Source organism: Acomys russatus, chromosome 32, assembly GCF_903995435.1.
Source record: "Acomys russatus chromosome 32, mAcoRus1.1, whole genome shotgun sequence".
Lineage (NCBI taxonomy): Eukaryota > Metazoa > Chordata > Mammalia > Rodentia > Muridae > Acomys > Acomys russatus.
In genome coordinates this window covers 44694699-44708202 of record NC_067168.1, presented here as the reverse complement: position 1 = coordinate 44708202, position 13504 = coordinate 44694699, and the positions used below count along the sequence as shown (strand labels likewise).

The window sequence follows — 13504 nt, the reverse complement described above, 5'->3', positions numbered from 1 at the left end:
GACCACAGCTGCACCTCACCAGTCACACTGGAGATTCTGGGTTTATATATTACTGCTACCAGCACCGGCCAATTTTTTTTCCTGCCCTCTCTGCCTGTTCAAACCCTGCCCATCTTAAGTCCTGTTTAAAAACTATCTTGGCAGCTGACAAGATAGTTCAGTAGTTAAGAGCACTGGGTCCTTTTGTAGAAGACCAGAGTTTTATTCCCAGCACCTACACATGGCTCCCAGCCGTCGGTAACTCCAATCCCAGGGTATTTGACACCCTCTCCCGGCCCTGAGCACGCTAGGCACACACTGCATGCCCAGACTGCGATGTGTAAAAGGCACAAACAGACAAAAAGCCTGCCTCTGAAGCTCTTCTCTTCACCCTGACCTCGTGTTTTCTCTGGATTGTTGTGGAATTTGAAGGGATAATGTGTACTTAATTTCAATTTTATGAGTCTGTCATAGTGGACAAATGGGAATATGGGTGTAAAGGGGTTGTGTAGCATTTGAATCACTCTTTTGTGCTCACACACGTTTTTCTTTTACTTTTATATGATTATATGCTTCAGTTCACTTTTTGTTACCAAAACAGAATACCAAAGATTGAGGCTCACACCTGTAATCCCAGCACTTGGGAGGCTGAGGCAGGAGAATTGCTGAGAGTCTGATGAGCCAAACCAGGCTAGAGAGTAAAATCCTCTCTTAATAGCAGCAACAACAGCAAGAACCACAATAGAATCCAGAGATTGTTTTCTTACAGTGGAAGCCAGAAGTTCACAGAGTTGTAGGGTCTGTGTGTCCATCTCACAAAGACCTTCATGCTGCTTGTTCTGAAGGGCAAGAGGGCACAAGGATGCAGGGGGCGGCACGGCTCACTGATAACAAGCCTTCTCATCGCAGCAATGTAGTGGCCTCTTAGTACCACACTGAGGACTCACTTGCCAACACTACAGCTTTACGGGACTCATTCAGATCACAGTGTTATCTTAGTGGGAAAAGGTGGGACTGGGCATGAGCATCCTCAAATGCGAGATTCTTGTACTGATCAGTGGAAGTAATAAACTTACAGGTGGATGGAATAATTTGATGATGATGCCAGCAGTGTTAGCTCAGAGCCCTGTACAGCAAGTACATCAGGACAAGACTGTGTGGCAGCAGAATAGTCTTTCCACATATACATGTACATTCACACATATAAACATACATCTCTATATTTATATGTGTGTGTGTGTGTGTGTGTGTGTGTATATATATATATGCAGACTGTAAACATAAATTCAGAAATTCTTATTTTCCTTATTCTGTTTTCTTTCATAGGAATTCCAAAAAAGAACTAAATGATATTAGATTTGAATTTACTCCTGGGAGAGGTGAGTATTAAAAATATGGCTGAAAACACAATGACTAATAATTTGCTGCTTAATTAAGTATAAAGTTTTTGTCATTTAGATATGTTTTGATCTTAAAAGATAGTAACACTTCCTGGCTCAGGTTTTGGGAATATTCCTGAAGAAAACTGCAGTGGACTGACTAGTACTTTCATTTGTAACCCTGAAGGCAATAAGGCATATGGTAACGATCACAAGCCTATTGGTAAATGCCACTGTCGGGCATGCATTCTGCTAAACGGTATCTCACTCAGTTTTTTGTTTTTGGTCTTTTGTTGTTGTTGTTGTTTGAGATTTATTATTATTATTACGTATACAGTATTCTGCCTACATATAAACCTGTAGGTCAGAAGAGGGCATCAGGTCACATTACAGGTGGTTGTGAACCACCATGTGGTTGGTGAGAATTGAATTCAGGACCTTCAGAAGAGCAGGCGGTGCTCTTAACCACTGAGCCATCTCTCCAGCCCATCTTTAAGATAGCCAGGTAAGGAAAAATGATTCCCATTTAGTAGAGGATGATCCCCAGGCTTAAAGGAAGGCAAATAACTTGTTCCTAATCTTAGAAGAGGCGTGGGAGTTAAGCTGAAGTTCTGTCAGAGTCCAGAGTCCTTGCTCTTATCATTGCCATTGCCTCTTCTCTGATAGTAAACAACAGACAGGGCTCCAGCCTTCCCTTCTCCTCATGTGGAAGCTGAACCTTGTCACAATACTGTTTCTAATTGTGAACTTTGCCCTGCAATGAGGCTTCTTTTTTTCTTGCCTTTGTTAACTCAAGCTTGAGGAGTGGCCAACAAATGCCTGTTGCTAGTTAATTTCTGAGTGCAAATATACAGAGGGGTACACACCTTACTCCCCCCTGCCCCCTGGAGATAGGGTTTCTCTGTGTAACAGCCCTGGCTGTCTTTGTAGACCCTTGGCCTCAAACTCACAGAGATGCGCCTGCCTCTGCCACACCCGGCACCTTACTTTTTAGGAATGTTTTCAGGAATCTTTCATTATTAGTCATCTGTGTGAATGTGCACACATCACCTCTGCATTGGTTCTATTGTTCCTTCTATAAAGCCTCTGGGACCTAATCAGTTAAAGATGAAATGTGTTGCTTTGTTTGCTTATTTGAGACAGGGTCTCACTGTGTAGTGTTGGTCTTGAACTCATAGAGATCTGCCTTCCTCTACCTCCAGGGTGCTTGGGTTAAAGGTGTGCACCTAAAGATGAGGCTGCACCGAGGTAGTTTGCTTCATCTGTTGGGTTTCTGTTAGAGCCACTGCTTACGTGGTATCCCTAGGATGAGTAGATGAGAAGACAAATGGCCAGAACAGTCGTGATGACTTCAGTAAACTTAGGATTCTCAGGGAAGATTGTAAGACATTTTCTCATGTTTTGAATTTGAGAAATGCACTCAAATTCATTGAATTTCCTGTCTCTTCATCTCAGAGAACTCAAGTTCAGAATTCAGTTTGACATAGGACTGTCTTGTCATCACCTGTAGGCTGCTCTGTTGGTTGTGAACTCTGCATTGTACAATTTAGCAGTTTCTCTCTCACTTTGAGCTGATATTTGTCATGTAGTTCATATAGATTAAGCTCCCTAGCCAGACCTATGAGAATTCTTTACTTGAAATTCAAGGATAACCCCCACCTGGCTTCTTAATTCCACAGATTTAGTGTCCAGCTTGATTCTGGCAGTGCTCCTATCATGAAAGTTACAGTGACATGTGTACACAAGCAGACAGCACCGTGTTCTTTGTCCTTGCAGATACAGCGGAAGGCGTCTCTCAGGAGCTCATTTCTGCTGGCCTGGTCGATGGAAGGGATTTAGTGATAGGTAAGCATATTGCTTTGTGTCCTTAGCCCTGATAGCATCTTGTATACATAGTACCTATAAAACCAGCTTCCAGTGAGCAGGTCTGATGCTTCTTGAATAGTCCAAGCTTCCCTAAAGTTACAGCATCGAGAACAATTTTTTACCAGAGCAAACAGACAGAGGCGTGTCCTACCTCAGACCCTTGGTGGTGTAGATGTCTCTGGGACACTTAAGAGAAATGACAGAAAAAGCCGTAAGTTAGTACATTAGTGGCTCTCCCACTTCTGATGGTTGGCATAACTAATCTTTGTAGAACACAGAAGTGAGGAGAACGGAAATTGAGTCCTAGAAAAAACAGAGTAAAAACGGGCTACAGTTGCCAGTACTAACCACAGAGCCATCGGTTGGATATGCCAACACTTTCCTCTGAAACACTGACTAATGGATACTTTAGGTTTTGTGTGTTTTGTATAGTCTCTGTCTTTTTTCATTGTTTTTTTGGGCGTAGAATCTTGCTTTGCCGCCCAGGCAGGCCTGGGACTTAGCATCCATCTCCTGCCTCCACCTCCACAGTGCTTACAGTTTCACAGGAGCGTGTCTCACACTTGGGTTTTGTATTATGTCATTTGAAAATCATCCTTATTTACAGATAGAACAAACACAGATCACAGGCTGTACTTGGTTGGCTCCTAGTCACAGGCTTTCTGGTCTTTTAACATAAGGCATGCCTTTTACTCAACTGTCTTTTTAGGGTAGTTAATACATTTTAAAGATAGCTTATTTAACAATGATTCAGGATTTATTTATTCTGTCTGAAGATTAGTGATAGCTTTGATTTGAGAAATGATTAGCCTTTTCTTCCATTTTGATTGTACATCGAAGATTCTTATTTTGGTTTTTTGAGACAGGATTTCTCTGTGTAGCCCTGGCTGTTCTGGAATTTGCTTTGTAGACTTGGCTGGCCTCAAACTCATAGAGATCTCCTGCCCCTGACTTTCAAGTGCTGGGATTAAAGGCCAAAATTCTTAACCACCTGTTTAAGATTTTAAAATATCATTGAAAATGTATTTATGTAGCTGCTTATTAATTTTCTTTGTTTGTATGATTACAGTGGCAGCTAATTTGCAGAAAATTGTGGAAGAACCTCAGTCAAATCGATCCGTCACTTTCAAACTGGTACTCAATTTCACCCCTGTACTCCCCTGCAGACCAGCTTTTCTGTTCCCTGAGTGCCGAGACTGTTAGCGTGTGCTGACTGTGTTCGTTTACTCTTCCAAGACCCCAGGCTGAACTCTCAATTTGAGTTGCCTCTCCCACCCAGAAGCCGGCAGTCCAGACCTCTCATTCGAGTTGTTTCTGGAAGAAACACAGTGGCCTTCTATTTATACCCCAGGGACCTTTCACCTACCACCTTCCTTTCTGCCTCCCCTTACCAATTTTTATTGCTACCTGAAATTTTGTGTAAAAATTGCCACGCCTTGTTATTTTGTTTGGTTCTTAGGCATCTGGTGTTGAAGGCTCTGATATCCCTGATGATGGCAAGCTGATAGGATTCGCCCAGCTCAGCATCAGCTAAACTGCAGCCCTGGTGGGTCAGTAAGGAGACGCCGCACATGGACATCTGTTGCCCCTGTTGGCCTGAACTTACAACTGCCAAAGAACCCAGCAGCAAACTTCCTGGCTTGGAGCTGTAGAGTTTTTCTTTATGTTCTTCTTGCCACCATCCCCCGCCTTATCCCTCTCCTTACCTCCCTCTGCCACACCCTTTTTCCCACAAGGAGAGAAAAGTTGGGTCACCAGTGGCCAGCACCCTCTCAGAGATTCCATTAGTAGACATGCTGCCCATGTCCCCTTTCTCCCTCCATCTGAGGAGCAGAAGCAGCGGTGTGCCTCAAGGCCCAGGATGGAAGTCTCTCAGCTCATTCTTGCCTTATACAGCAATGGCCCAAGTGGATAGTAGCAGCTGCATTGGGCATCCTCATCTTGCCTGTTCTCCCATACCTGCCAGGATTTGAGCATCTTGGGATATCTCTTTAACACTGAAGTAGCAATTAAAAGTTGATGGTTCAGCTGGAGCCCAGAGAATTTAATGACTGTTTTTTTTTTTTTTTTTTTTCCTTTGTATGTGATGCGAATTCTAGCAACCTTGTTAGGAAAAAGCACAGCCTCAGATGGAGGCAGCCCAACTCTTGTCTGTCCTGCTCACAGTGTCTCTTGCAAAGTGTTTTGCTGAGCTGTTCTCAGGCACCCCCTTCACTGCTCCCTCCAGAAAGGGTTGCTAGCCTTAACTTCAGCTGGTGCAAAACATCTGACTCTAGTCAGACTTCAGCCATTTGCTCCTTCAGAATGGAACTTTAGATTGTGTGTGCAGAAAACATTAAGCCAAATGGCTTTTAAATCTTATCTTGCCAGAGGTAGTTTTTGAACAGGAAAAAGAACTTGTAAGTCATATTATTGGGAAAGTATTTTCAATTTTTAAAACTTTAAACTGAAGAAAAACTGATCTTTGATCCTCCTGTGAAGACGGATTTGCCTGGCCTCTAGGTCATGAGGAAATGGGTGTACACGGCTGAGATTTTACAGCAATAAAGGAGACTCACTAGGCTAGAGTGTGCCTTCTGTTCCTCCTGCACTGACTCCTTGGAGGGGGTTCTTAATTCGCTGAACCACACGTGCCGTGACCCTAGGTTTTATGAGTAGACAGTGTTAATTTGTTTTTCTACAGAAATTATGTAAATTATTATTTAGGTTTTTAAAAAGAGCACTCAATGCAATATGTGAATAATCAGTGGGGCTGGTTTCTCTTTTTTTTTTTTTTTTTTCCTACTGTTTAATAGCATTTGTGTAATTGCTAAGAAGCCTACCAAGTTACCAAATTTTATATAAGAATGGAATAATCAGTCTGGCTTTAAAGAGATGCACAAAGATGGGCTGTGGGCCCCTAGAAAGGGACTAGTTAGTTGCCTTTTGTAGAATTTTTGGCACCTGCCATTGTTGGTCTAATGAACAAGATTAGGTACCTAGTATGTTCCCACCCTCACCCCAGCCCCTCACAGGTCTGAGGATCAGGCCGCAGTATTGCCCCTGCAGGGTCTCTTGGAACATACCTGAAAGCTTTCCTCACATCTGACTTGGGTCACTGTATGCTTCATTCATTCTGAGCCTGCAGTTTCAGTCATGGACTTTCTTGGCCTGTTCTGAGTGCAAAGGCATGTTGGGAAAGGGATGTTGGAGAGGAAGAGAAGCTGGATTTGAGCGGGAGTTAGGAGGAGAATAGATTAGATAACAGAGTTCAAGGTCCAGGATTGGCAAAAGGAGGAACCTCCTGAGCCAGGAGGGAGAAAATAGATTGATGAGCTAGCTGAAAAAAACATGGCTCTTTCTTCCCATCACTCCACCCTGTTATTAGGGGTAGGTTTTGAGGAAGCAAAGACAGAGAAGGTGGGATTGAGGTATGGAAATGGCCCATGTTTGTTGTCTTTGGCACAAGACTAGGGGCTTGTTGTAGAATCCGTTTTGGTTTCAACAACTTGTCTTGATTCACTTAAGAGCTTAAGAAGGATTGTGTAACTTGAAGGTGGTCCAGTGCCGGGCTGGGAGTGAGGAACTGCCCCTCTCCTGGCCACGTGCTCTAGACCATCAGCTCCTTTGCCCTGCTGTGTGCGACAGGCACAACAGTAAAAGTGGCTGTGGGCTCTTTTTCAGTTCATTGTTTGCGTTTCTGGGAACTAGGAGGTGGGGACTGGTTACTTTTACATGATGTGTGGTGAATTCCTTCTGCTGGCTTCTGCAGTGATGATAAAAAAGAAACTTTCATTGGGAACTGCCACGGTGTGACATGGAGAGGTCCAGGAGCCATCTCCCTCCTTCCCGGGAGCAGTGCACCTCTATCACTAGGTACTCAAGATGCCCTCGTCCCCGGAGGAGGGGCTGACTAGAGCACAAGATAACGTGCCAACATAGCCAAGATAATATGTGAAATGTGTGCTCTTTCTAAATGATTAAAGGAATTGTTTGGGTTATTTGTGGTCTCTCCCCCCCGCCCCCACCTCCATTTCTGTTTTGAATCAAATCCTAGAGCCAGCTGAGACTGATGAGTAATCTGGAGGATAGAGCAATGATTCACCAATTAATGTCACTGCCTCCTTATGACGTATCCTAGATGATGGAAGATGTAAAATGCTACCTTCTCCCTCTTCTCTTGACTTTGTATTTTACTGCATGTTTTCTTCATTTTTAATTAATAAAGAATAAATTGTCCTTAGTGATGTATGAATGCTTCTGTTTTTTAGTAAAGCGGTTGATAAAGTGCTCTGGGGGTAGGCATGAAGTCACTACTTGTAATTTTCACATGAAGAGAGTGAAGCCAAGGTGCATATAAACAGTAAAATGAACATACTGACATTGAAAGTTTAGTAGACCAGCTTAAAATTGTTGTTCTTGCCGGGTGTGGTGGCGCACGCCTTTAATCTCAGCACTCAGGAGGCAGAGGCAGGCAGATCGCTGTGAGTTCAACGCCAACCTGGTCTACAAAGCGAGTCCAGGACAGCCAAGGCTACACAGAGAAACCCTGTCTCAAAAAAAACCAAAACAAAAGCCCACAAACTGTTGTGCTTCAGTTGGGGTAACACATGCCCCAAGTCAAAAGAAGGAAGACTACCCAAAGAAACTGGACACGCCAGGCTATACCATCTCCATTACATCCTGGTTTCCTGTATTGACAATGTAGAGCAGTGCTGTACCTGTGACCCCACCCCCGGCTTAGATGCTGAAACTGTGGTTTCACAAATGATTCTAAGCTCCTTAATGTCTTGTCATCCACTGCTCTTTGGTTAACCTTTCTGATGATACTCTTTCCTGACAGAAGTAGCCAAAACCATGATATGAGTGCTGTAGGCCCCAATATTTCTTTCAGAGCATAGAGCTGTGGAGCCTGAGTTGAGAGGACTGTATAGCTTGAAGCTCATGAAAGCTTACTTTCCAGATCAGCAAAGTAGAGAAGTGAGCTGTGTGTTTCATGCAGAGTAGGGGCCAGGTTCTCAAATGTGCCCATGCTGTGTGCAAGGCAAGAATATGGCAGTCTCTGCTTACCTCTTCCAGAAGATTGAAGTGTCCTAATCTAGGTCCTTAGCCTTTACTTCCTCCTTTGGGTCATCTATCCCATGTTTGTTTTTAAAGTAGACTTCAGTTTTTAGGAAAGTAGAGTGGTTTCACCGCAAAATCAAGTATGATGTGTCCCCTAACCTCGAACAGCCTTTTCTGCCTCCAACATTCCACACTGGAATTACATTTTTGATATTAATAAACTGCATCTGAGGGGGCTGGAGAGATGGCTCAGTGGTTAAGAGCACTGCCTGCTCTTCCAAAGGACCCAGGTTCAATTCCCAGCACCCACATGGCAGCTCACAACTGTCTGTAATTCCAAGATCTGACACGCTCACACCAACACACATAAATTTAAAAATTAAATAAATAAAAAATATTTAAAAAAAAAAATAAATAAACTGCACCTGAAACTACTGCTGCCTGGGCTGCACATGTCTTCCCACAGTGACCCTTGGCTGTGGCTTGTTTTTGTTCTTTTCCTGTCACTAACATGAGGGTTGAGCCCGGGACCTAATGGATGCTGAACAAGCACTCTGACACTGATTCGCATCCCCACGTGATCCATTGGTCTTTCTATAGTTACCATCAGTCAGACAATGTAGTGTGTTCAGATCGGCTTCTTTTAGTAACACCTCAAGTTCTTTCGTGTCTTTCATAATAGCTGGCTTATTTGCTGGCTTGCTTGCTTGTTTAGCACTAAATTCCAGTCTCTGCCACAGCTTGCCACCCACCCACTGAGGAATATCATTCATGTTTCCGAGTTTGGATAGTTAAGAGCAGAACTCCTGAAATCCTTTTGCAGGATTTTGTGTGGACATAGGCTTTCAACTCATTTCACAAATGCCAGTGAGCATAATTTCTCGGCTTTAGGGTAAGAGTGTGTTTAGTTTTTAAAAGTAAATTGCTAACACGTTTAAATAGCTGCTGTTTTACAATCCTGCTGCTCTACAGTCCTGGCCTGTGGTGGTGAGGTCAGTATTTTGAGTGTGGCTGTTCTATTAGGTCTACAGTAGTTCCTTATCTTAATTTGTAGCTTCCTAATATGTTCTGTTGGACATCTTCATGTATGTCAACTTACTTTATGTGTGTTCCAGACACATAGCTATTCAGATCTTACTTGGAAGTAAGGTCAGACTTACAGAAATATTTGCAAATAATACCAAAGATTCACCTATATCAGCCTGTTGGCCTCTCTGAATGTAAATATCTCACATAACTACATACATAACTATATACATCTATCAAAACTAGGATATAAGCCTTGATGGGATCCTATTGACTATTGTACAGACTGAGAAAAGGTCAGGCACTTGAGTATCATGCCTTTTCTGGATTCAGTCCACAAGCCCATATTGTCTTCGGCGATCATACTTCCTTAATCTCTGGCCTGGCTCAACTTGATCTTTGTTCCTTTTGACCATAACACTTTCTAATCAAGTAGTGGGTAGTTACTTTGCAGAATGTCTCTTAGTTTGAGAAGACCATTTTTATGTAAATGGTTGATGGGCTTTTATCTACTTTTAACCAGTTGCTTGTTTTTCACTAAGTTTTAAGAGTTACTTATAGCTGAGCATGTTGTTAAGTGCCTATAACTTTGGGACTTGGGTTGCAGTAAGGCAGAATAACCAAGAGGCCAAGGCTAGCCTGGAGACATGGTGATATCTTGTCTTTTTTTTAAAGATTTTTAAAAAAATAATCTTTTCAAGTGTGTGGCTTAAAATCTCATTCTCTTTACCAGTGTCTTTCCTAGACTAGAAGTATTACGTTTCAATTAAGGCTAACATCAGTTATTTTATAGGTTGTGATAGATGTTTTATTTTGAAAAACATTTGTATGCCCAAAATTATTCCAGTTTAACCCAGTGTCATCTTCTGGAATGTAAGGTTTTATATTTTATATTTAGGTTTACAGTCCAATATAAGCTTTTATATAATAATTCCTTTTTCTTTATATACACACTACCTGGCAGCACTTCTGCTGGTATAGGTGTTACCTGGTTCATGAATGTTTTCTTATTTAAATAAATGCTGCCAAGTTTAATCTGTCTGAAGCTTCAGTTGAAGCTGAGGACAACTTCAATGTTACCTTCCATCCATGCCCTGTCTCTCTCTATAGACAGGCGATTGCTGGCGATTTTCCTGACACTCTAAATAGATACTATATTTATTCCACATAAAACTGGGCTGGTGGTTAGAAAACAATCATTACTTTCCTTTCTGGGTCTTACAGTAATGGGAAAGGAGACTAGGAACTGTGTGTGTATGTGTGTGTGTGTGTGTGTGTGTGTGTGTGTGTGTGTGTGTGTGTGAGAGAGAGAGAGGGAGGGAGGGAGGGAGCATTCACACGTGTACATGGGTGTGCATACACGTGCTTTTATCTACACCACATCGTGTCAGAGGGTGATGTTACACAGTCTGTTTTCTCCTGGGGAGGGGGCAACGAATGGTAAATAAACCTGGAAGTGCTCTCTATGCACCATATTTGGCTTTGCCACTGTCCTGAGCTGGGCCAGATGGGCTGGGGAAGTGACCTCACCTAAGAGCTGCCCTATACTACCTTGTTTTGTATATTCTACTTATGTTCCTCAGCCAGCCCCTTTCTTTTTCCTTTTAGTTTTCCGAGGGCAGGGTTTCTTTGTGTAGCCTGCCTCTGCCTCCTGCGTGCTGGATTAAAGGCGTGTGCCATCACCTCCTGGCTACCTAACTCTTAAAATGGTTTAGAATCCAGAACATGAAAAGCCCTTCTTGTGACTGGATAAGCAGGGGTGTTCACTGCACTGCATACGCATATGCTTGTGTCCATGCGTAGGAGAGATGATAGAGGGGACTTTGTCCTGTATCTTGCTATCACTGAGTGCTTTGGGAGGTTGGAATACACTGGGAGAGCCTGTATTTGTTTTTAATCTAGTACAAGCGCTAACGGTTTCTTCCTTGATTAGAACTGAAAATGCAACACACACACACACACACACACACACACCTTGTAATCACTCAATGTTCTTGATTTGTCTTTGGTAGTAAATAGAAAGGGTGTGGTGTATCCTGACTTGGATGCTGCTGTGTTGAACAGCTAGTATTACATATACTACCAGAAAAAAAAGAAATCAACTTAAACAGCAGAAGAATATTAAGGTCATAGACAGGAATGGGCTCTTGGCATAATTAGTGCAGGGTGTTTTTTTTTCCTTTGAAGAGTTCATACGTGTGTATCTCATATCTACTCTCTACTCCCTCTTTCTCTACAAAGTCTTTCTCAGTTTTCCCTAACACATTTTCCCAACTTCATGTCTTCATTTTGTTTCTGTACATTTTTAAAGTTTTAAAATATGTATTTATGTGTATGAGTGTTTTGCCTGAAAGTGTGTATTATATGCATCATGTGCATGCCTGGGTCCTGTGGAGGTCAGAGGGGACACTGGATAGCCTGAGACTGGAGTACAGATGGTTGTGAGCTGCCATGTAGGGGGTGGGAATCAAATCCATGTCCTCTGAAAGAACAAGAAGCGCTCCTACCCACTGAGCCATCTCTCCACCCCTTACTTAGAAAAAAGCCAGTAACCCACTAAATATAGTGAATAGACTTAGGAGCCCATACATGCTTGGAAATAAGTTCATCCAAAGAAGCATAGTCGGGGCTGGAGAGATGGCTCAGAGGTTAAGGGCACTGACTGCTCCTCCAGAGGTCTTGAGTTCAATTTCCAACAACCATATGATGGCTCACAACCATCTATAATGTGATCTGTATATGCAGGCAGAACACTGTATATATAATAATAAATCTTAAAAAAAAAAAAAAAAAGAAAGAAAGAAATGTGGTCAACCAGTCAGTGGCCACTCCTTCAAAGAAGGCTACCTCTGCTCCCATCAGCATCTCGGCTTAGGGTGAAAGAGTGGAATATGCCAGAGATTCTTTTTCATGGATCTTACATAACAGACATTGATCAGCTTTTTCTCTTCCCTCCTAATGCTCCCAGAACTCTGATAACCACTCTTCTAAACTTACCTCTTGTGAGAGAAAGATTTAACATATGAGATATGATATTTGCCTTTCTATGCTTGTCTGTGTTCAGTTACTATAATGATCTCCAGTTTAAATTATGTTGTCACAAAAGAAGAGTTTCATTTTTTATGGTGAGTAATATTCTGTTGTATATATGTGCCACATTTCCTTTATGGACACTTTGGTTGTTTCCATTTTTTGTTAAGTGTTTTATTATATTTTTACATATGCATTGATATTATTACACATACATACAATGAACTACCTACAGCAAGAAGAACCACAAAACAATAAGGAATTATATAAATGTTACATTCATAGTGTTTTGGCCATTTGTATTTGGCAGCCTTGAAGAAAACATCTTTCCTATCTTGGTGAGTCTATAATTCAGAATGTAAATCAATATCTATCATATCTCATCATTACCAACTTAAAACATCTATCTAGACCAAAAACATCTTAACCCCTAAACTAAACTTAATTGTAAAACTAAGCTATCTGGTCTTCAACCCCATCAGAAACTTGAGAAGGAATAAAATTAATTACCTGAGTACATAGGGAGTGTGTTTCCATTTCTTAAATGCTCTCATTTTTAGCTGGCTTGATCTTACATAGGTCATGTGCAGGTAACTGCAGCTCCTAGGAGCTGATGTGTGCAGCAGCTGTGTCATGTCCAGAGGTCAGCACTCCACAGCACTCCACACTAAACTCCAGCTCGTACAGTCTCTCTGCCCTCTCTTCTGTGATGTCCGAGAGCCTTGTCAGAAGGCAGACAGAGATGTTCCCCCTGGCGAATCACCCACAGTCACATACTCTCAACCATTAGAACAGTTTCTAAGTCCCAAAGTCAACCACTACCCTCCACAACAGGAAGCTCTGGTGACCAAGACTGAGAGCATCTCACATTGTGAATATAAACACGTAAACATCAAGAAGGCGGTTAACAGCATTCACAGGTTCTTCTCTTAGGGCCTAATACTTTAGTAGCCATGCGTTTTTGATCATGTTTATAGTCACAAGCATAAATTCCCTTCTGTGAAACAGGTCTCAGATCCATGTGAGAGCGGCTGGTCAGCCTGGTAACAGCAAGTCTTGCCACAGTTACCCGAATAGGCACATTATGTACGGCACTGTAGCCTGTGGGGTTGAGTGCTTGGCGATGGGAGAGCATTAGAGTTGTTTTAAGATGTTATACTTGGAGGTCACTGATAATGACA

At 42.3% G+C, this 13504-nt stretch overlaps 1 protein-coding gene across 2 annotated transcripts in view; it reads left to right on the top strand.

Annotated features, from left to right (window-relative positions):
* Oxsr1 (oxidative stress responsive kinase 1) overlaps nucleotides 1-4925 on the top strand; it is an 81805-nt gene extending 76880 nt beyond the window's left edge. For both annotated transcript variants that reach the window (XM_051140771.1, XM_051140772.1), the window contains 4 exons: nucleotides 1306-1358; nucleotides 3135-3203; nucleotides 4294-4358; nucleotides 4684-4925. In XM_051140771.1, coding sequence (XP_050996728.1) covers nucleotides 1306-1358; nucleotides 3135-3203; nucleotides 4294-4358; nucleotides 4684-4758 — 262 coding nt within the window. In that variant the 3' untranslated portion in view covers nucleotides 4759-4925. The remainder of the gene's footprint in view (nucleotides 1-1305; nucleotides 1359-3134; nucleotides 3204-4293; nucleotides 4359-4683) is intronic.
* The last annotated feature ends 8579 nt before the right edge of the window (nucleotides 4926-13504 follow it).